This window comes from Brassica oleracea, chromosome C8, assembly GCF_000695525.1.
Source record: "Brassica oleracea var. oleracea cultivar TO1000 chromosome C8, BOL, whole genome shotgun sequence".
NCBI classification, from domain to species: domain Eukaryota; kingdom Viridiplantae; phylum Streptophyta; class Magnoliopsida; order Brassicales; family Brassicaceae; genus Brassica; species Brassica oleracea.
The window spans coordinates 9,918,632-9,941,354 of NC_027755.1; the positions used below are offsets into that span (position 1 = coordinate 9,918,632).

The 22,723-nt window shown below is 37.8% G+C and overlaps 2 protein-coding genes, 1 long non-coding RNA gene and 1 pseudogene across 5 annotated transcripts; 2 read left to right on the top strand and 2 right to left on the bottom strand.

Annotated features, from left to right (window-relative positions):
- Nucleotides 1–433: 433 nt before the first annotated feature.
- Nucleotides 434–4,019, top strand: LOC106311798 (heparanase-like protein 3). Its single transcript, XM_013749092.1, has 9 exons — nucleotides 434–777; nucleotides 1,400–1,436; nucleotides 1,521–1,704; nucleotides 1,780–1,928; nucleotides 2,002–2,232; nucleotides 2,326–2,515; nucleotides 2,604–2,729; nucleotides 2,804–2,903; nucleotides 2,984–4,019. Exons 1-9 carry the CDS (start codon nucleotides 547–549, stop codon nucleotides 3,344–3,346), a joined length of 1,611 nt encoding a protein of 536 aa, XP_013604546.1. The 5' UTR covers nucleotides 434–546; the 3' UTR covers nucleotides 3,347–4,019.
- LOC106311799 (bifunctional purple acid phosphatase 26) lies at nucleotides 3,829–6,702 on the bottom strand. 2 transcript variants are annotated; one of them, XM_013749094.1, is made up of 10 exons: nucleotides 6,473–6,698; nucleotides 6,153–6,344; nucleotides 5,852–6,052; nucleotides 5,614–5,725; nucleotides 5,322–5,548; nucleotides 5,099–5,237; nucleotides 4,791–5,011; nucleotides 4,578–4,699; nucleotides 4,271–4,432; nucleotides 3,829–4,186 (listed from the first exon to the last, which is right to left on the bottom strand). In XM_013749094.1, the coding sequence occupies exons 2-10, from the start codon at nucleotides 6,330–6,332 to the stop codon at nucleotides 4,111–4,113; spliced, it is 1,440 nt and encodes a 479-aa protein (XP_013604548.1). In that variant the 5' UTR covers nucleotides 6,333–6,344; nucleotides 6,473–6,698; the 3' UTR covers nucleotides 3,829–4,110. The 2 variants fall into 2 exon arrangements, with proteins under 2 accessions (XP_013604548.1, XP_013604547.1); XM_013749093.1 differs by having other exon boundaries at nucleotides 5,614–6,052; nucleotides 6,153–6,702.
- Nucleotides 6,703–10,509: 3,807 nt separating this feature from the next.
- LOC106308611 lies at nucleotides 10,510–17,859 on the bottom strand (annotated as a pseudogene).
- A 622-nt stretch (nucleotides 17,860–18,481) lies between these two features.
- On the top strand, nucleotides 18,482–20,273 carry LOC106310709. 2 transcript variants are annotated; one of them, XR_001263857.1, is made up of 5 exons: nucleotides 18,482–18,604; nucleotides 18,793–19,196; nucleotides 19,287–19,408; nucleotides 19,789–19,846; nucleotides 19,911–20,273. It is a non-coding gene; the product is annotated as an uncharacterized LOC106310709 (long non-coding RNA). The 2 variants fall into 2 exon arrangements; XR_001263856.1 differs by having other exon boundaries at nucleotides 19,923–20,273.
- The last annotated feature ends 2,450 nt before the right edge of the window (nucleotides 20,274–22,723 follow it).

A 22,723-nucleotide genomic window follows, 5' to 3' on the forward strand; every position in this document is an offset into this window, starting at 1 on the left:
GCCCTCTATGTTGAAGTGCTTATAATATAAGTTCGGTGCAACTACTCGAGTATTGGAGACTGACCCATGCTCGCACCACCAGGCCACGAGTAGTTATTAGATTAAACATCCCTTTCGGATGATTCGTAATCTAAGGTGGTTAGGCTATCTCCTTTCTATTTTGGCTTTATTAAGAGTTTGATTTGGTGGAAACCCTTTGCATGTAAGCAAAATATTCATGTAACTTGAAAGCAATAATATATCAAAGTTGTGCAGGTAGATTGTATACTTTATTATTATTTATTAATGTTTTGGCTCAATATGCTTTATTAATTAGATCATCTTTTTATGTATTTACTTTATGAAAGGTCAAGTAAACAACTCTTTTTTTAACAACTTCAAGTAAACAACTCAAACAACAAAAGCAAATACATAAATAACTTAAATTAAGAAAATTAAAACAATTTTACTTTTTCAGTAAGGTCTCTGTCTTCCATTTGCATATATATAAAAACCACCACCAAACCAGATCCCATTTTATTATATGAAAAAATAAGGAAGAGAAAAATGGGTTGTCGTCAATTATCGATGATAGTTTTATTCCTTTGGGTGTTCCAGTTTCCGGACAAGACCGTCGTAAGCTCGGCCGTAGAAGAGAAAGGAACGGTGTTTGTGTACGGAAGAGCGGCCGTGGGAACAGTAGACGAAGACTTCATCTGCGCCACTTTGGATTGGTGGCCACCTCAGAAATGTGACTACGGAACTTGTGCTTGGGACCATGCTTCGATTCTTAACCTGGTTTTCTTCTTCCTCTCTTTTACATTTTTGCCGTTTTTGTTTCCGTCGAAAACAATGCAACTTGTGTATTTTTAAAAAGCAAAAGAAAAAGAAAAACACTTCACGTGTATTATAAGTCGGTGTAGCAGGCTTTTTGTTGAAAATCTTTACTTTTCTATTGAAAATCTTTTACCAGGAGATAAAACAGTAGAAGTTTATTTTTATTTTATTTTAGTAGAGGTTCACTCTGTTGTATGTTGAGTTAGTATAGCTTTTTTGAGCTAGTATAGCTTTAAGAGGTGGATTTGCAGTTTTTTCATGTTTTAATTTTGGGATGTTGGGTGATTAACCCTTCTGGCTTTATCTCTGGAAATCATATATCTGCCGACTATTAGCTAAGATCTTGATGTGGTCTCTTTTCTGTTGTTTGAGACAATTTTTTTTTGTTTGTTTGTTTCTTTTAGAAATGGAATTAATAAAATAGAAAAGAACATTGTAGATAATATAAAACTCCATTTATTACTCTTTTTACCATTTATGGAACGTGAAGTCAAATATCATTATGTACCAAGATCCAAATCCAATGCCATTTTAGTAAAATGAAGCGTACTTTAACTTGGATATATGTTGATCTTTCTTGCAGGACCTGAATAACACTATTTTTCAGAATGCAATCAGAGGTATGTAACCATATCATATTCCTGATAATTCTAAATCTTAATGTTCAAAATTTGACATTTTTCAATTTCAAAAAAAATATACAGAATTTGCTCCATTGAAAATAAGAATAGGAGGAACATTACAAGACTTGGTGATATATGAGACACCAGATCAGAAACAGCCTTGTCTTCCTTTCACCCAAAACACTTCCCTTCTCTTTGGCTACACACAAGGATGTCTGCCCATGCGCCGATGGAACCAGCTTAATGACTTCTTTAGCAAAACCGGGTAACCTTTTGAATTATCTTCTTTCTTTCAACTATGTTTCCATCCTCTCCTACATTCTTGTGTGGTTTGAATCAGAGCTAAAGTCATCTTCGGGCTGAATGCACTCTCTGGTCGGAGCATACAATCTAATGGCGAAGCCGTCGGAGCCTGGGATTACACCAATGCTGAATCATTCATCCGATATATAGTACAGAACAACCACACGGTCGATGGTTGGGAGCTCGGTAAGTCACCTGACATAACAATATGCAAATATCTTTACATTCTCTAATCTTTTTTTTTAATTTTCCTCAATAGGAAATGAGCTGTGTGGAAGTGGTGTTGGTACAAGAGTTGCAGCAAGTCAGTATGCTACGGACACCATAGCTCTGCGAAACATTGTGAACCGGGTTTATAAGGATGGGAGTCCCATGCCACTGGTGATAGGTCCTGGTGGTTTCTTTGACGCTGCTTGGTTCACAGAATACTTGAACAAAGCTGAAAATTCTCTCAATGCAACTACTCGTCACATCTACAATCTCGGTCCAGGTAAAGGTTTCGCCTCATCAAGCAGCTTCTTCAGTGCCCCCTTATTATCACCTAAATGGAAGAGAAAAAAAAACTACATTTTTGATGCATTAGGGGTGGACCAGCATCTGATAGAAAAGATTCTAAACCCTTCGTACCTGGACCAAGAGGCAATAACGTTTCGCAGCCTAAAGAACATAATCAACAACTCCTCAACAAGGGCTGTGGCATGGGTTGGTGAGGCTGGTGGCGCTTACAATAGCGGTCGTAATCTTGTCTCTAATGCTTTCGTTTATAGTTTCTGGTAAGAAAAGGACATCATACCAGAAGAAGAATATAGACATATTAGCTTGACTTTTACTCAAAAATGATAATATATTGCACGATGGTAGGTACCTGGACCAGCTTGGTATGGCATCAGTTTATGATACAAAAACTTATTGTAGACAGTCTCTGATCGGAGGAAACTATGGCCTGCTAAATACTACTAATTTCACTCCTAACCCTGACTATTACAGGTAACTAATATAAGATGAAACCTGTGAACAAATTTTAAAATTTTAACCAAGTGATGCTACTTGTCAAATTGCAGTGCTCTGATCTGGCGACGACTTATGGGAAGAAAGGCATTGTTCACAAGCTTTTCCGGAACCAAAAAGATACGTTCATACACCCATTGTGCAAGACAATCGGTAAGTAGTTTCCATACTTGTAACTCAGAAAAAAACGCATTATTTCTTCTGATGTAACAATAAAAGTTTTAATCATGCAGAAAGGGATCACAGTTTTACTGATGAACCTTGACAACACTACAACAGTTGTGGCGAACGTAGAGCTAAATAACACTTACAAACTAAGACACAGGAAGACGTCTCAGAAAATAGCAAGGACTTCCCAGATGCCTTGGGTCTCTGATGGTGAAACCCAAAGAGAAGAGTACCATTTGACAGCAAATGACGGAAATTTACACAGCCAGACTATGCTACTCAACGGTCATGCACTGCAGGTTAACTCGATAGGTGACATACCTCCACTGGAACCGATACATGTAAACTCAACAGATCCAATAACAATAGCTCCATATTCTATTGCGTTTGTGCATATGCCCAACGTTGTTGTACCTGCATGTGCTTAGGGGAGCTGCTGCATGTTGGACTTTTATGACAGCTCCATTCAATTATTTGATTAGAAAAAGAAGTGTACCTATCTTTCAGAACAAACTTTATAGACCAAATAAATGCAATGAAATAATTTCCAAACACTTCTTTTTCAAAAATTTATTTCTGGTTTAACAGTTTCAAACTGGTTGGGACTGTACAGACGGTCCCACTAGAGAGTTAGAACGAAGCTACAAGAAAAGCTTCTTCTAGTCACCAAAGCCACAGCGACTTCTCCCCATGTAAAATTAATTGTGTTCTTCTTTGGAATGAACATTAATGAGGTTGTTGGAGAAGTAACTCTCTTAACTAATATTCTTCATTGCTAGAAAGCATCAAAGAGCGTTATACAACAGATAGGTTATCCATAGATAAATTATAAACCTTTTTGAGCCTTTTAGAAGCTATTTACGTCAGTGCTTTTATGTTTGCATGTTAAGGAAAAAACACAGGAAAATAGCAAAGGTACCTAACCATACTAATGCATTTTGATGTGCACTTGCTTGAATACATTCAAGCGTAAACCTCTGAGCACATCACTGGCTCTACAACTGTCGACAGTTTAACTAACAATGTTACAGGCAAGTGTATACGTTTTAGCCAGTTTATGTGTTATTAAGTTCATGGATGAATAAGCACAAACAAATATTAGAAGCATATAAGTAATCAAGATCTGGTTTAGGTAGTAAAGAAAAAGAGCAAAGAGTTGGACGAATATCTTCGCCTATACTTAGTAAGCAAATCAACTGGCAATCCAGTCAACCACGACACTCTTGATATAATGCTTCTTCAGCTTTCTCCGTCTAATGTTCTTTCCCCTGCATTCATGCGCAATTTTGTTTTCACTTAGCTCTGCAGTTACTACTTTAAGCGTTAGTAAATAAGCGAACTAGCAAACTCACCAGTACTGGTTGTATAGCACAAACTCATCTGTTGCTACTTTCTTCCCATCATCATTGCGGTTCCAGTGGTATATCGCATGTGTTCGGTTTTTTATGTCCAGAGTGGAGTGTCCGTAGCTAGCTTCTCTAAATGCAGAATAATCTGGCTGTGGTTCCATAAACCTGATACCAAAAGAGGATCAGCTTTCAGCGGCTCAAATCTTAGTCTTAGCTCTAGGTTTACTGTAGTTTTGATGAACTGGAATAAGAATAGCTTTGTCCTTATCAAATTCCAAGGTTCATTGTTAGATTTGTTAATGTCACTCACCTTCCCGCAAGACCTTCTTGATTTCCTCCGTCTCCAACTGTTATATAAACAGGAGCTGACGTATCTGGAACTGGGAAGCGGTCTCCACTTGACACATTATACCGTACATTTGATACTCGGTACTGATGATTTAAAACAAACAAAGATTTTACAATGAAGCATACACAAAAAAAAATCTATGGAGAGTTTTAAGTTAAATGAAGTTTATGTTACCGATCTCTCGTAGGCATGAACATGTCCAGCAAAGACTACATCAACTCTGTATTCGACAAACCATTCCTCAAAAGCTGCTCGCATGCTTTCACCCTCCTTGAAGTGTGCTTCATTACTGTTGTAAATCGGGGAATGCATCAGAACAATTAGCCAAGGAGTTTTCTCCCTGTCAACTCTTTTGAACTCTTCATCAAGCCATCTCCATTGAGGGGTATACTTCACTGCACAACAATCACATCTACTCAGTGGTATAAAACAACCATTTATGTATAAGACAAGTGTTAGAAGCAGAGGATGATGTTTATTACCAAAAGGAGAATAACTGGAGAGGACAATGATATGAGCGGAGGCACGCCTAACAGAATACCAGAGAGGATTGCTACTTTTTGAAGCCAAGTATGGCGTAGTGTAACGCTCAAGGTAATTCTTGAAAGGTGTCACTTCCCCCTGTAAAAAAAAAAGACACAAGCCAAAACCTGAATAGAGTGACAAGTTACAACAAAGTAAGATGAGTCTCAAGATATATGTTACCATGTATGGCATGTAATCGACTTCGTGGTTGCCTGCAGACCAGAGCCAGGGCTGATAAGCGGTACTGGGCTCCACGAAACGGCCCCAAGTATCCCATCTGACACCAACATCGTTATATTGATATCTGTCAGCGTAAGAGAGATCTCCAAGGAATAAGACAGCTTGAGCTCCACTCCGCATGTAGTGTTCCAGTGTGGACAAGGAGTTGAATGTTTGTCCCAGGTCGCCTAACAATGAAATCTTATAAGAAAGAGCAGCAGTAGCAGAAGAACCAGTTGAGAGAGTGACATACCTATGATACCAAACTTGTAAGATGCATCTGGATGTACATGTGGTGGTGTAACGAACCAAAACTCCCTAGAAGATTCACCACTTTCAATCTTGTAATAGTACTTTGTATTATACTGCAATATTAACCCCCCAATAATTTGCATGTGAATGATATATAAACTAAGATCAAATAAAAATATGCAGTTCCATGTCCACAATTTGCCACCAATGAAACAGAAACATGTGGGTACTGTTGTTACCTCAAGGCCAGAGACTAGGCAGTGATGGGTGTAGCCAGACTTGTATTTGTAGAAAGTGTAGTTAGAGTAAGTGCCTTTAGCCACAAAGTCGTATTCGCCCTGGACGGCGCCGTAATGGACCGTGCTGGAGCCAGGCTCATCAGGAGTCACCCAAGAGATGATAACAGCCTTTCCATCATAATCACCTTGAGTTATATGTACCTAATTTTAATTTAATTTAATTTAATTATCACATGTTTGTTTGTTAATTAGTTTCTCGATTCCAAATCCTGAAAGAAAATGTTGGATTCAGATGACTCACTTGTTGAGGAGCGTTGTAGCCTTTAGGGACTTTGAAAACTTTGTGGTCGAGTGGAATATCAACGGCGGGCCATTCGGAGCGGACGTAGCTACTTGTGATCCCACCTTGTCCTTGTAAAACTAAGCTCAACAACACAGCGACTACCAGCAGCAAATGACGAATCTCCATACCCTGAATCATCACTCGTTCTACCTGTCGCAAAATCAAAATTTACAATCAAAGAATCAATCTGAGAAACACGTTTTCTCTCTACGATCCGAAGATAATGAGGAAGAGACGTGATTGAGAAAAAAGTCGAGGGGGAAGTGATTGATTGATACCACCAAAGTAAAGTTGAAGGAGAGATGATCTCGATGATGATGCACTCGATTGTCCCTCACATTTATCAACTATCTCTATCCACATACGTGGACCTTTCTCATTGGCTTTTTTCTTTTATGTACCAAGACTGGATTGGATCTCTTAACTCTTAAGCATTCATAATAAACGTAACATTTAACCCAATGTTCACCAAGTTGAGAGGTTATTTATTATTCCGCACTAAGCAAAGCCTCCTTCCTCTTTTGAAGCAAATACAGATATGGAAGAAAAAGTCTTCTCGATATGATATTAAATTTGAATGTAGGTCCCTATTTTATGTCGCTTCTTGATTCGATCCGGATCAGAATATAGGCTATTTATTTGGAATCCATGTGATTACATTATATAGATCAGAATGTCCGTTACTATTCCAGATATATTTTCTAATGAGTTGTTTCCCAAAAATAACACTTTTCTAATATACTTGTCTTAATACTTTATATAACTATACTAGGTGGCCTGTGTCCAAGGCGCATGATGAAATACTTTAAAAAATATTAATATTACATTAAAAAAATTTTGTTAAAATTTTTAGTTTTATATTATGGATTTTTTTAGTTAATAATTTTAGTTATTTCGGTTTATAACAAATTTTTATCGTATGAATAGATTAAATTAGTGGTTACATGTAAATTAAATTGCCATATAAGAATTGTTTTTTGAAACACTGCCGTATAAGAATATAAAATCAATTATTACAAATTTTAGAATATAAAATCAATTAGTACATATAAAATTTTAGCTATATAGTCATTGTCATTAATACATAGATTATATTACGTGATTAGTATATTGCAACTATTACCATTACTCTAAGTATATTATATATGTGTATCTAATTGTAAATAAATGGCATATTTGATATGTAAATTAACTGTATTCATTCAGTCCCCGTATATATTTTTTGGGCAGTACTCCAAGTAAATTGACTAATACACGTAGTATATTAGTATACTAGGGTCGGTCCGCGCTACGCGCGGAATTTGGATTACGTGTCCTTTCCATTTGAACATAATTGTAAAAGCAATTGTTTTTTAGACATTGTCTAGTTTCATGTTGTGTTGATTGTTTCTGTATGGGATATTTGAAAGAGATGGTGACTTCAAGTCGTTACACATGTAATATGTTCTAACCTATGTCGGCTGTATTTTATAGGGACATTAGAGACATTGGACTATTACTTTTGTTAATGTTGTCTTGTATGGACTTGTCAATTGTATGTAATGTTTTCTAGTAGCCTATTGGATCGACTTTCTTTTGGTTTTGTTATGTATGTATTTGTTTAGCAATATCTTATTGACCAAGCAATCAATAAGCTTTACATTATTTTAGTGCAGCATACTCTTACTTAATAGGGTATTTATACAGATGTTTTTAAGCAAATTGCATATGTTTCTATTTGTTGTAATTTTTTTAATCTATACTATTTAAGAATATAAAGTTAAAAAAATTCGTAGTAATACTCAAATTTTGATCATGAAAGAAACTTCATCTTCCTTATATAATCTTACTTCGTCCCAAACATGTTTATAGTTTATAGACAGCTTTCATGTTCTTCCGTTCATGCAAGTTTGATAAAAAAAAGAGCGATAGAGAGATAACAATAGAAGAAGTAGAGTGAGGTTTTCTCCTGTGAGTTTTGTACCTTTAACTTCGAAGTCTTAAACTCAATGCTAATTGAGTCTTATTTTTGGTCTCAACAGAATCAGAATTGCTCAGGCTGGTGGTCAAAAGAGAAAACATATAGACTTCATCTGCAACAGTCCAGAGCCACCACCTGTGTTGTGGTTTTGAGTTCAGTCAGATCTCGAAGAGTGAAGCTTTGTGAGTTTTCATTTGAGGATGATGTTGATGGAGCTATTATGCTCAACAATGAGGACTCAATAGGGTAAGTCATGAGGGGCATGCCAGTGAGTGATGAAACCGTTGGGCTGTAGCTTAGTGAAGAAGAATAAGAGCTCATGGAGAGATCAAATTTGCCGGTACGCCCAAACTTGCAAATCTCACATTGCGGAAAATGGCTGCATTGTTACCACAAAGCTGTTTCTGGAGAACCAAAAATGAATGCAGGAAAAACAGAGATTCGTGACCAAATAAAAAAATTTGTAATAATTTTCAGCGAGGAATTACTTAACATAATTAAGCAAACTCACTAGATCCCAAACTTACAACACCACAAAATACTTCAAACACAACAATAAATGAAAGATCATAAGATGATTAAAAAATTTATGACAACAGAATGAAAGGAAAAAAACATTTAATGTGAAGAAAATAAAAAAGCTTGGTTTGATTTCTAATTAACTCTAGTAGGAAAAATGGGAGAAGAAGCCTACCTAGAAAAAGAAACAAACAATCAAAGAAGCATTATTGTTATAGTTTCTGAAGCATCAGATTATTTCAATAGAGATAAGCATTGTCTATGAGGGTAGACTATGACCCTACATAGTTACATTGTAGAATTAACTTAGAAGTGTTTTCTTGTGAACTTCAGACTTACAAAATAAACTAAATCTGTAATAAAACATAAATCGAACACATACATAACAATATACAAATACAAAGAAGAAAAAAAGTGACCGCTAATTTTTCCATAAAAGCATTTTTTGTAGTTGGTTTATTTAAAGATGTTCAGTAGTGAACTTCCGCTAAAAACAAAACAAAACAAAAGACATACCACAATAAGCAAATCAAAATGAAAACCTATAATTTAGTAGCTTTGACAGATTCCATCCACAAAACAACCCACTTTTTAAAAAGGAACCTTCAAAACCAAAACTATTGTACAACATCTAAGCTCATTCCTGCAAAACATTTCCTGAAGAGAAAGAGTAATGTTTTTCGTCAAGTTTTTATTTATAAGGTTTTATTAGTAAGGTATAGAGTAATGTCTAAGTTCGCTTTCCGTCTACTATGTTCTGATTGTGAAGAAGAAGATGCATATTTTAGTGAATAAACATTGATTAATCTGAAGTTATAGTAAAAAAAATTATTTTCACATGATTTCTGTGTATAAAATAACTTATATTTAAAATAAATGATAGTCTAGTAAATTAGAAAAAAAATACAGCAACCTTCCCTAAAAATAAATAAATTATATATAAAAAGTCAATGTTTAAAAAAAATCTAAAATTAATGTGTAAAATTTCTCTTATAACACCTAATTGGTTATTTGATATATATTGTTTATTCAGTCTTCAAATATAATAACATAAAATATTCAGTCATGTGTTTTTATTTAAATATTTAATAACTAATATTATATCTTCATTATGTTATCAAAACAAATAATTTCCTGTTACTGAAAATCATATATTCATTTTTGCAATTGCAATATTTAAATCACTAATTTTAAGATAAAATATCTAAAAAAAAAAACCTAAAACTAAACTCAAAAATATATACATATTATAAATAATCAATGTTTTGAGTGTTAAACCTAGGCGAGATGTGATTAAGGCTGCATTTCTACTGATTTTCCATTGATAGTTAGAAAAGCAGTAAAAGAAAAGCAATTTGCATATAGTTCCAATTTCCAAAAGAAAAAGAAACTAATATGTTCTAACTGTTATGTGGTCCGTTTACACAACTTCCTACACCACAAATACAATCAACGTCGACACTATTACTGTTATGTGTTCCTAAACCTTACTTTTATTTATTTAAATTTTTGATTGCGAGTTTTATCTCCCACCACAGACATTTGTGTTGAACAGCGGCCGTGGAGACATGTCGGTCTATCTCCTCCTCACTTCTCATCAACTTATACTGCTCCTTTGTGTTTAGAAGTTCCCCTTCTTTTGAATATACTTTCTCGAACTGTATGACTATGTAAGTTTTAGCTTTGTAATCTTTTCTCTCATTATAATATAGAAAACCCTTAAAAACAAAGGACACTACATTTTACTATCATAAACCAATAGCTATAGAAAACCAATAGCTATAGAAAACCAACACACACAAACACATATAAGAGATTTAACCATTTTCAAATAAGTCAGTCACTCGCTTCATTAGTCAAAGCTATCTTCTTTTTCTTGTTCTTCTTGCACTCTTTGTTCAACATCACAGATAACTTAGCCAATCCGAACCTCTTCCTCTTCCCATTGATCATCTTCTCTTTTTCCTTCTCTTCAACATTTCTTTCTTTCACATTAGTCTTTCAAAGAATCTGACCCAAAGACACTCTTCCGTTCATCATCATCGCTGACTCATCCACAAGAAGTAGCTTCCTGCTCAGTATCTGCCCAATAGTCATTGCTGGTTTCAAGACAGCAATTGAAAACGCTGTCTCGTCTCCATTCATCATCATATTGATACATATGCTGCTACACACCTACCTATGATTTATCAGTACCAAAGAAAAGGAAAGGCTCATCTGAAGTAAGCAACAGAAAGGAACAGTTGGCCCATGGTGAGTAGGTTCGTTGTGGAGCAGAAGGATTGGATCTAGAGTAAAGCAAGTGAAGAAATAAAGCGTGGAGAGGAGGAGGATCTGTCTCACGTGCGAGAACAACAGCACATGGGACTGTATGTCCTTTCTAGCTATAAATTAGTAATGAATAACGTCTGTGAGCATTATGTATGATTTAGAGTGTAGTGCAAGAGAAAAAAAACCTTGTCTTATTCTTGTAACAAAACATTTTGAATCAATACAAAAGAGTGGACTTGCAGTTACAGATTTGTTGTTATCCTATTTTGAGATCGATCTTGTAACAAAGTTGTATCAGAGCAGTTTATCTTGGAGAAACCATGGCACCAAAGCATACCGAGGTTGATCCGACGATGGAGCAGCTGCAACAAGAGATGGGAAAGATAACAACGATGCTGGTCGAACAAAGGCAGGGAGGGGAGAGAGTTAAATCCCTGGAACTGGCCATGGTTGCGGTGCAGAAAAAGTAGGAGTCTTTCTCGTTTCTCGAGCAGATGCAACAACGTTTCCTCGAGGAGGAAGAGGAGAAGCGACGGTTGATGGCGATGGCGCGTGGGAAGATGTTACAGCTAGAGCAAAGTCCCGCTGAGAAGGGAAAAGGCGGCGATGTTGTGATGGGTGACGAAGAGAAGAGCGCTACCGGTGTAGTGTCAACGACGAAGGAGCCAGAAGCAAACAAAGCAGTACGGGGAGAGACGTCAGAGCCATGCGGTTCTCAAACGACTTCCCAAGACCCCGCAAACTTTTTCTTCGCAACGACATATCGGTCTATACAACGTCGCATGGAGGTGCTGGTGTTCGACGGAGAGAACGCAAAAAGCTGGGTGTTACGAGTTGAACAGTATTTTGAACTCGGAGAGCTAACGAAGGAGCAAAAACTCGAAGCCGTACGGATGTGTTTCGATGGAGAGGCGTTGATGTGGTACCGGTGGGAAAGGGTCGGAATCCTTTAACCAGTTGGGAACAGATGAAGCAGAGGATTTTGGAGAAGTTCTCGGAGGTACAGGATACCACCGCGGGGGAACGGTTACTCACCTTACGACAAGTGGGCACGGTGAAGGAATACATTCGCGACTTTGTCGCGCTGGCCAATAACGCACCAGAACTGTCAGAGGCGGTGATGGAGCTCGCGTTTATAGTGGGGTTGAAACCAAAAATCAGGGCCGGTGTTAAGATGTTTGAACCCAGAACCCTGAAGAAGATGATGAGTTTGGCAAAAACGGTGGAAGAGTTGTCGACGTCGGAGATCAAACCGGCGGCCAACATTTCAGAAGGAAGCCCTAAACACTCAAAGCCCAATTCGGAGAAGAATACATGTGGGCCGAGTATCAGACAAGGGCCCAATAACTACAAGCCCAAAATACCATCTCACTCAACGCAAACCCCTACGACGACGTTTCAGGGACCCAACAACAAGAATCAAGCTCCGGCGGCTCATGGGCGATTGAAGACTCCTTTTCAGAAGCTCACGCCGGCGGAGTACGCAAAATGGAGGAGCGAAGGATTGTGCTACAAGTGCGACGAGAAGTGGACGGGCACTCATGTATGTGGGCGGAAGGAATTGATGGTTTTGGTGGTCCACGAGAATGAGACAGAAAGGGAGATCTGGAACTAGTCCGATGAGAAAAATGAGGAAGATAGGGAAGAGTATACAGATGTGGCGGAGTTATCAATAAACACGGTGGTGGGAATCTCTTCCCCCCCACACGATCAAGCTTCGAGGGAGCGTCAACGGGGAAGATGTCGTGGTGCTGATTGATAGCGGAGCCACGCACAACTTCATCTCGGAGAGTTTGGTGCAGAAGTTGGGATTGACGGTGAGTACAACTCAAGGATTTGGAGTAATGGCGGGCGCAGGGGTGACAGTGAGAGGGAAAGGAATTTGTGAGGGTGTCTCAATCAAACTTTCGACTTGCAAGGTGAACTCCAACTTCTTACCCCTAGAGTTGGGAATCGCCGACATTATCTTGGGCGTACAATGGCTAGAAACCTTGGGAGAAACGAGGAACAATTGGAAGTTACAGTGGATGAAATTTCAACTCAGAGGTGAGACCATTACCATACAAGGAGATCCAATCTTGTTTTCGGCTCAGGTCTCTCTGAAAGCGCTATGGAAAGCGATGGAGGAGACATGGGAGGGACTGATTGTTGAGTATGGTGGAATGCAAGCAGCACTGGAAGGAGCCACATAGGAGCTTTCACCAGGCTATCTTTGGATTAACGACGAGTTTGAACTTGTATTTAAGGAGATGACGGGGTTGCCACCTTCAAGGGGGAGAGAGCATGCGATTACGTTGGCAGCAGGGTCTAGTCCAGTGAGCGTGAGACCATACCGATGCGTCAGGTACAGGTCTGGGAGCAGTGTTGATGCAAAATCAATGACCCTTAGCTTACTACAACCAGGCTCTATCTGATCGTCAGCGTCTCAAGTCCGTGTATGAGAGAGAACTGATGGCAATCGTACTAGCCATACAGAAGTGGAAGCACTATCTAGTGGGAGAAAATTCATGGTGCGCACAGACCAGAAGAGTCTCAAGTTTTTACTAGAGCAAAGAGAGGTCAACCTTGAGTATCAGAAGTGCCTAACTAAGTTATTGGGATTCGATTTCAAAATTCAGTATAGGCCCGGGTTGGAGAATAAGGCTGCTGACGCTTTATCAAGGAGGGTGGAGCACTAGAGTTAATGGCTCTATCAGTACCAAAGGCCATTTAGTTGGAGGAGATTGCAAGCGAAGTAGATTGAGATCATGGGCTGAGCGCGATAAGACATGCAGTGTCGCAAGGTTCAACGGAGCATACAGACTATACAGTAGCTCAAGGGTGACTCTTACGACAGGGGAAGCTAGTGTTACCAGTAGACTCGCCGTTGAGGGAAATGATAATGAAGGAGTTCCACAGTGGCAAGGTTGGAGGTCACGGTGGAGTACTGAGGACACAAAAGTGAATTGGGGAGTTGTTCTACTGGAAGGGTATGATGACAGAGATACGAAGACATGTGGCTTCTTGCCAAGTGTGTCAACGTCACAAATACTCGACGCTGGCTCCCAATGGACTACTACAACCTCTTCCGGTACCGGAGAAAGTATGGGACAACATATCCATGGACTTCATAGAAGGCTTACCTCGTTCTGAGGGATACAACTCTATTCTGGTAGTGATCGATCGGCTTACTAAGTACGCACACTTCATCAAGTTGAAGCATCCCTATATGGCGGTTGATGTGGCAGGGGTGTTTGCTCAAGAAGTGGTGAAGCTTCACGGCTTTCCAAGAACGATTGAATCTGACAGGGACAAGTTGTTTACTAGCCAATTTTAGAAGGAATTATTCAAGCTAGCGGGAACGCAATTGTGTTTCAGTACTGCTTATTACCCCCAATCAGATGGGCAGACTGAGGTCACAAACAGAGGGCTAGAGACTTATCTTCATTGCTTCACTAATGACAAACCACGCGCTTGGGCTGGATACTTGTTGTGGGCAGAGCTTAGTTACAACACATCACATCACTCAGCAATCAAGATGACACAGTTTCAGGCCCTTTACGGAAGAGAACCACCTACTCTGCTGAAGTACGAGAACGGGTCTACAGGAAATGCGGACCTAGAGGAGAGATTGATGGAGCGAGATGCGATGCTAGAAGTGATGAAAGGGCATTTGCATAAGGCTCAGCAGGCCATGAAGTTAAGAGCGGATGGTCATAGGAATGACGTGGAGTTTGAGGTGGGAGATAAGGTGTTTCTCAAGATGAGACCCTACAGACGCCATACTCTAGCAAGAAGAGCTAACGAGAAGCTGTCAGCTCGTTACTATGGACCATACGAGGTAGCAGCAAGAGTAGGCAAGGTGGCTTATAGGCTGAACCTACCGGCAGAAGCGAAGATCCATCCAACCTTCCATGTCTCTCAACTGAAGAAGATGGTAGGGGATGAGATAGAAGCAGTCACCATTCCACCTCAATTAACAGAAGAAGGGGAGTTGATCACAGAGCCAGAAGCAGTGTTTAACACCAGGAAGCATCCAGTAACCGGTCAGCAAGAAGTACTTATCAAGTGGAAAGGATTACCGGCATTTGACAGTTCGTGGGAATGGCGACAAGTGATCGAGGGTCAGTTTCCTGACTTTGACCTTGAGGACAAAGTCAATTTTAATGGAGGAGGTATTGATACATATGCTGCTACACACCCACCTGTGATTTATCAGTACCAAAGGAAAGGAAAGGCCCATCTGAAGTAAGCAACATAAAGAAATAGTTGGCCCATGGTGAGTTGGTTCATTGTGGAGCAGAAGGATCTAGGGTAAAGCAAGTGAAGAAATAAAGCGTGGAGAGGAAGAGGAGCTGTCTCACGTGCGAGAACAACAGCACATGGGACTGTATGTCCTTTCTAACTATAAAGTAGTAATGAATAACGTCTGTGAGCATTATGTATGATTTAGAGTGTAGTGCAAGAGAGAGAAAACCTTGTCTTATTCTTGTAACAAAACATTTCGAATCAATACAAAAAAGTGGACTTGCAGTTACAGATTTGTTCTTATCCTATTTTGAGATTGATCTTGTAACACATATCCAGACCGTTTACATCCATCAGAACCGTCTCTCTCTTGTTCTTGTACTTGCCCTTGTAAGATGATGATGATCTCCTCCTACGTTCTGACCACTGCCATTGTGTCTCTTATTCTTCTGCTTCCATTTTTGCGGTGTTCACTCTCTCCAGACCTTCCTCAATCGTCCTCTTGCTGCTTCTAATCTCTTGAGCCGTTTCTTCTATCTTCTCAAGAATCTCCTCATCCAACGTCTCTCTTGTTCTGCTACTCCTGGTGACATCTTTGATTTCAGCTATTGCAACTGCTTCAGCCACTCTAGCAGCTTCCTTCATCTTCCTAGCAGCGACCAAACGCATCTCAGCAGCTTTGATCTTGCTCCTCGTCCGTTCGATCTCAAACACAGCTTTATCAACCGCAAAACGCGCTTCTTACCCTGTTTTACTAAACTCCAACACATCATCACTTAGTCTCTGAATCTCCTTTGAGATCTCTGCCGCATTCTCAGAGTTTAACCTCTCTCGTGTCTTCTCGAGCGCAGCTCACTCCTCTTCAAGTCTCTTGTTTAGTAACTCGACGGACTCACATATAGCAGCGAGATCTATTGTCGTCTTGCAAAGATTCGTCTTGGCTTGGTTTAGCTCTTTCAGAACGTTCATGTCGCAGTTCTCGTTGTCTTCTTTTCCGTGTAGCTTTGATTTGAGCTCTTCAACTATGGCTTTGGTCGACTCGAGACTTCAAGACTTTCAAAGCTTCTCCTTCTTTGGAGATAAGTTCTTTCTATAACTCACTCGCCACAATATTAGCTTTGTCCACATCGTCCTGTAGCAAAAGTTCGAAACTTTAAGCTTCACGCATCACGACATTTTAAGATTTAAGCAAGATGTTTTTCTAACAAATTCAATAAATAAACCCTATAAACCAAGATGAGAGAGAGAGAGAGATGAGACCTGAGATGCTTTGGGATGTTGTTAAGGGAAGAAGGTTTCCAGAAACCGAATCCGCCAAAGCGAGTGGCGGCTTCTCTCACTGACTCGAATGGAGCCGAAGTGTCAATATCACCAACGAAGGAGAAGCCTAAAACAATTGCATAATTATATTAATAAAAATGTTCCAACGTGGACTGAAAGAGTCCAAGAAGTTCATCAGAGCACAAGGTCTCTCAGGGAAGGTGAACTTGCAGAGAACCTCTTCTTCAACACTTGATCTTCCACCCATCTGAACATATACAAAGTGAGGTTCACATATCACTTGCATTAATCAACGAGAGTTATTGCGTAAAGAGACTTGCCAAGTAACGCAGGTGATCTTTCACTAAGTCACTGGTTGTGAGGTTCCTAGTTCAGAGCTGAGAAGATTCCATTCTCTTCTCTAGTGCTTTGAGCTCTCCGGGTGTGTGCACTCCAACACTAACCATCAATAAACAACACTGTCCGGATTAGAGGACGAATAACAACAACAGCCTGGGGAAAAAAAGAATATTTCCATGAATAAACTTACCTGTACAGTACAACAAATTCCTGTTCAGACCGACATCTATACTGAATCAGTTATATTCATTGGTCCAACCTGCATCATATCAGATGTATTATATAACAGGATTAACTGCTACATGTTGTATATCAAACACGAACCAGTTCACAGAATTTCTGAAAACTTCCAGGATTTTCCGGAAAGATAGTAGTAATAACAGCCTCTTGTTGCATACCGACATTGGCGATTTCTGTCACAATCCTTAGCTTGATGAGCCACTACTTCTTGAAGACCCATCAACCGATGATTTTTCAGTTTTAGTGCCACTTACGGTAGAGAGTTTTGATGTCGTTGCAAGACCAGATGAAACACAGTACATATTTTTTTTTGGGTTGTTGGTTGGTGAGCGAATTAGCGATTCCTTGATTTCACGTTGGCTGAAACATATTTACAAAGAAAACCTAATCAATAAACGATATTGCTCATAAAGCTATATTTTTCTCAGATTTAAGAACCAATTTTTTTTAAAAAAGGAAGCGACTTTAATTAAAACCATATATATGCCATCATTGTCGTGATCAATGAAATGATGATTCAAAAAGGAAGGAAACTACCCAGCAATCCAGCATTCTTCTGTTCCATTAACCATCTTAGGAACAGTTCTATGAAGATATGAACAGAACAGCTGTGCAATATTGATAGCAGGTTGCCGGAATTATTATAACACAACTATTATCAGAAGTGCCAGAACAAACTCACCTTTGAATCCAGTAAGAGCAAATCAACACACATAATCCCACCGCCTTTAACATTCCTGACCTCCCAGAATCGCAGCAATCTGGAAGAACACCTACGGACTTCAAATCAGAAGGAAGAACCTTGGAGATAACCTCGAAGATAGCCATTTTTCGGAAAAAAATTAACTATAATCAGATTGAGAAGAGAAGACGGACCTATTTATACTCATATTGCAGGCAAGATCGTGGCCGATGGAGTTACGAATGGGTTTACTGCAACGAATATGTAACCGTGCGCATTTGGTTGATGAATGCGGAGACGAAATGACGCATTGACACCCTATGAAGATATTCATCACGTCGATTTTGTAATCTCAAACCATGAAACCCTGTGAACAAAACTGTGATGAAGCAAAAAATAAAAGAAAAAAAAATTGTGATGAACCCTAGGATCAGATGGGAAGCGAAACGATAGGATTAGAGTTTCTTGCTATAAGGCCTGTTTCTTAAACAAAACTAAAGCCCAGACTCGGAAGAAGACCTCCGTTAATGAAACGCAGTCGGTTTGATTACTGGACGTGGCAACACGAGGAGAGAGACAAAGTCTACTTTATATAATAAGATAGTGATTCTAATCTATATATCTAAAATACTGTTTTCTCACTCCTGAGTGTGACACGTAGGATTCCACGTCGGCTTCCGTACGGTCGACACGTGTCCGCAGACTAAAACGCAACACTTCATTAATTGGAAATTGGTTGGGCTTTAATTCAGATGGTTCATTAGGTCCAGAAGCTCGTGCCTGTAACCCTGATCTGATAGCGTGAGACATGCGTGTTCTTCTCTCTTCTGTGTTCTACGGTGCCGGTGACACATGAAATTCTTCACAATTTCTGAGAAGTTGTGCGTGAATGTAAGTTAATATTAACTCATTCAATGCATCTCTTTTTCTTCAAGACGGTGAATCTGCAACTATAAATAGTTGAGTTTGTATCGTATAATTCATCATTTCATGCTTCACTTTCCGTTGTTACTGCCTTCTTTGTTTTGGATTTGAGCTCTCCGGCTTTAATGAATCTATGGATGTGTTTCTGCGAGCAGGTTGGAGTGAAAGCTCATGGGCTAGCGAAGAGGATTGTTTTCTTTCAGGCAGTTAGGGAGGAGACGGTGACTGTTTTAAGACCACCGTAGTGGGATCGAGCTAGGAGAAAGTGGAGTAGGGGAGTTTGTCTCCGATGGAAATGGCGAAGGAGATGGTGGTTGAGGGAGAGATTAGGAGAGAGGCCATGTTTGTGGAGGTTTGGAAGAGGAATGGTTTGACCGAATGTGGTGTTACATATCCCGGTGGAGTAGAGCAGTCGTGTCTTATCCTTTGGTCTCCACATACCGGCGAAAGAAATCCGGAGACGTTAAGCAAGTGCGTTGAGTCCAAACGTCGTCTATAACGCCATCATCAACAACAACTTCCCAGTACTTGGATAGAGTGAAACTGCAAGTATAAACATGTAAGTCTCAATCCCCTGCAAATCATCACTTCAATCCTTTGACTCTCAAATTCAGTACGATAATGGAAAATTTGCAACGTCTGGTTTCAGAGTTGAAGGCTGGTAGGTATAGGGAGACCATTGTGATAAAGCTTCTGCATTTATGGGAAGCAAAGAATGTGAACAAGGGTGGTGATTTCATGGCTGTTTATATTGCTTTGGTGGATGAGAATGTATATTTTTCTTGACTTATGCTCTCATATTTTACACCAAAACTAGACTTATTATTTCTATTAACTCGACGTCTCGTTTCTATTTGGTTATCAGAGAAGACCAGTTTTGTTTAGATTGCAGAAAGCGTTAACCCTATCCCTACGTTGAATCTCTCTTTATTGTTACAACATGGTCAACTCTAGGACAAGATAAACAAGAGCACATGTGACTCCTTCTTGGCATGTTCTTTGAATCTAGCCGTATAATCTGTTTACTACCTGCTGCAGTATTGAAATCGCATGTGTCTGATATATTCACTAGCTTATTATGAACCGACAATAACAACATTACTGGTCCCTGTTGTGACAAATGATTTGAGTTTGGTTTATTTATATTGCAGCCGTGCCTTTTACGACAAGAGGCTCTCCCAGGAAGTTAGCGGAGATGCTTTGAGCGAGGTAAAAACTGTCTACTTTAGTTATCTAATGAGTCTTTAAAATGGTTAATTTAATTTCTGTTTAGTCTAATATGCAGGAGTTCAAGGGTACGTCTTCAAGATCATGGGAGGGTGCGACAAGCAAGGTTTCCCGATGAAACAGGGAGTTCTTACCCCTGGCCGTGTCCGCCTCTTGCTTCACTGAGGTACTCCTTGCTTCAGTGGACACGGAAAGAGGACTGGAGAGAGGAGGAGAAAGTCTCTGTCCGGGGTTGCATTGTCAGCCAAGATCTATCTGTTCTTAAGACCATTGTATTTTTGTTTATCGCATAGTTTTGGGAAGGTTGTAAATCAATCGTTAGAAAACATATGGTATGTTGGCTTATATGTTGAACGATAAAATCACCTATTTGACAAATGATTGCTTTAGTATTTCGTTTGATCTTTGATTCTTTTGTCAAGAAGATGATGGTGTAGCTTCAATCGTTCACTGCTGAGAGAACTACAAATATTTATTTGTATCAATCATGATTAGAGAATGTATTAATTAGCAGAAAAGACAGATAATAAGCAAAGGACTTGAGAAAAAATCATGGGAAAAGTGAAGATGAAGATAGAGATGGTTCACATAGTAAATGCAAGAAAAAAAAAACAGTGTTTCAGTCTCTGTATCTCATGTCATCCCACCATTTGGAAGACCATTAAAATTCACTCAGAATAAACATATGTGACGGTGAACTCACCATACCAACAGTGAAATCTACATAGATACAAAGCACATCGGAATCTAGCTTTGACACTCAAAGTTGTTAGTTGTTATAATTGAAAAGCAAGGAGACAATCTTTTTGTTTTGTCAGCATCAACGTGACACTACCCAACATAGATGAATATGTCCACAAATGTTAGTGTTGGCTCTCTATAAATGCTTTCTAACCGCAGTTTTTATATAGATTTTAATTCTAACTAATATAGGTGTACATAAAATTAATAGAGTTTGTCATTAGTATTATGAATAAAAATGAACGTCTATATTAAAATAAATCTGATGAATGAATTTTGGTGTAACACCATATTAAATTTTCCATATTTTGAAGGTTAGTTTTATGCAAGAAAAATAAATTTGGTGAATAAATATCGTTAAATCTAAAGTTATAGTAAAAAAATTTTATAACATATTATATATATATATAAATTAATTTCTTTAAATGAATAATAAAATAAAATAAATAAAATAAAATTTTTAATTTGTTATTTGGACAATACTTTATTTACATTTCACATATAAGATATTCAGTTGTATTTTTTTCTAAATAGTAACTAATAAAATTATGTATTCATTATGCCTAACAAATTTTAAATAATACTCTATTACGATGAATCAATTATTCACTTTTCCATTATATTAAAAAGGTAAAATAAAAATAAAATATCAGTGAATTAATTATCAAGAAACTATATTATAGAAGAGTAAAACATACATTTCAGAAACTGTTAAAAAGTTATAATTATGAAAATTCTTTCAAAGATAACACATATTTATGATTTCAAATAAAAATAACAAATCAATAATTGAAGTTAACATTAATTTTAATTTAGACGCTTACAAAAACGTGATGAATATATGTTTTAATTAATTAAAAACACAATATAAAGATGATAATATTTAAAATAATAAAATGCCATAAAATATATTTGATAGTCAACAATTTAATTAATTAAAACAAAGAGGAGGTCAAATCAACATGATATACCATATTTACTATTAAAAATAATTTGGTCTGGAAAATAGCAAATTATTCTTAAAAATCCAAAACAGTAAAACTTTAAAGATCAACACATTTACAGAAATTTGGCTAGACTAAATAGTAAATAAGGCATACAAGGTTATATAAATTTTTTATATCATTTCAATATATATAAATGAAAAAGTTCAGATTAGCTATTTAAGAAAAACAAAACGACAACAATAAAAATTAGTACCCTTGACGACAAGTAACTTTGATCAGTACATTCACTATGTGGAACTATTGATTAACTAATATAATAATCACTTATTTTATTTTATAATTTTCATTGTTTTCCTCGATGTTTAATGCAGTCTATCATAAAATATAACAAAATCCGTTAGAGCAACCTCAACGGCAAACCTCTTAAAAGCAGGTTCTAATTGAAAAAGTAATAATAGTTTAATAATGTATAATGTTGAAGTCAAAATTTATTTCTGTGAAGCCAATTAGAAATTAACATATGACAGCTTAGTTTTAGAACCGGTCTTTGCAGCGCTAGAGTCGTATCGCTACTTTACTGTTTCTTTTTTATTATTTTAATATATTTTTTCTTTACTAACTCCAGTAAGAAACGCCTGATTGGACGTCCTCTAATATCTCAAGCCATTCCAACAAATGATACTCATAAACAAATCACCTTTTTCAAGCCATTCACATTAACCAATCAATTATGTATTCGGAATTGCAATAACATCCAACCAAAAGACTACGTTAACATCAACCAAATTATATAATATTATATATGCAGCAAACTATTAATATAAACACAACCATCAAAATTTCAACTTAAACATTCTTAACATTTATAAACCATTCACGCTCAAATGTACTTCAAAACCATCAAACTTATTATATACCTCTTTTGCAAATCATAATATAAACACATATAATGAAAATACACAATAATATAGTTATATACATCACACGATTATCAAATCCCGCGCTACATCACACGATTATCAAATCATGCGCGTAGCGCGGACCTATCCTAGTAAAATATATAAAACACTATCAATCTATATATATAAAGTTGGATTTTTCCCTTCTTATGACATGTGGAAGAGGAGTTTGTTGACATGTGTCCTCATGTATTTTTTTTGTATTTAAATTC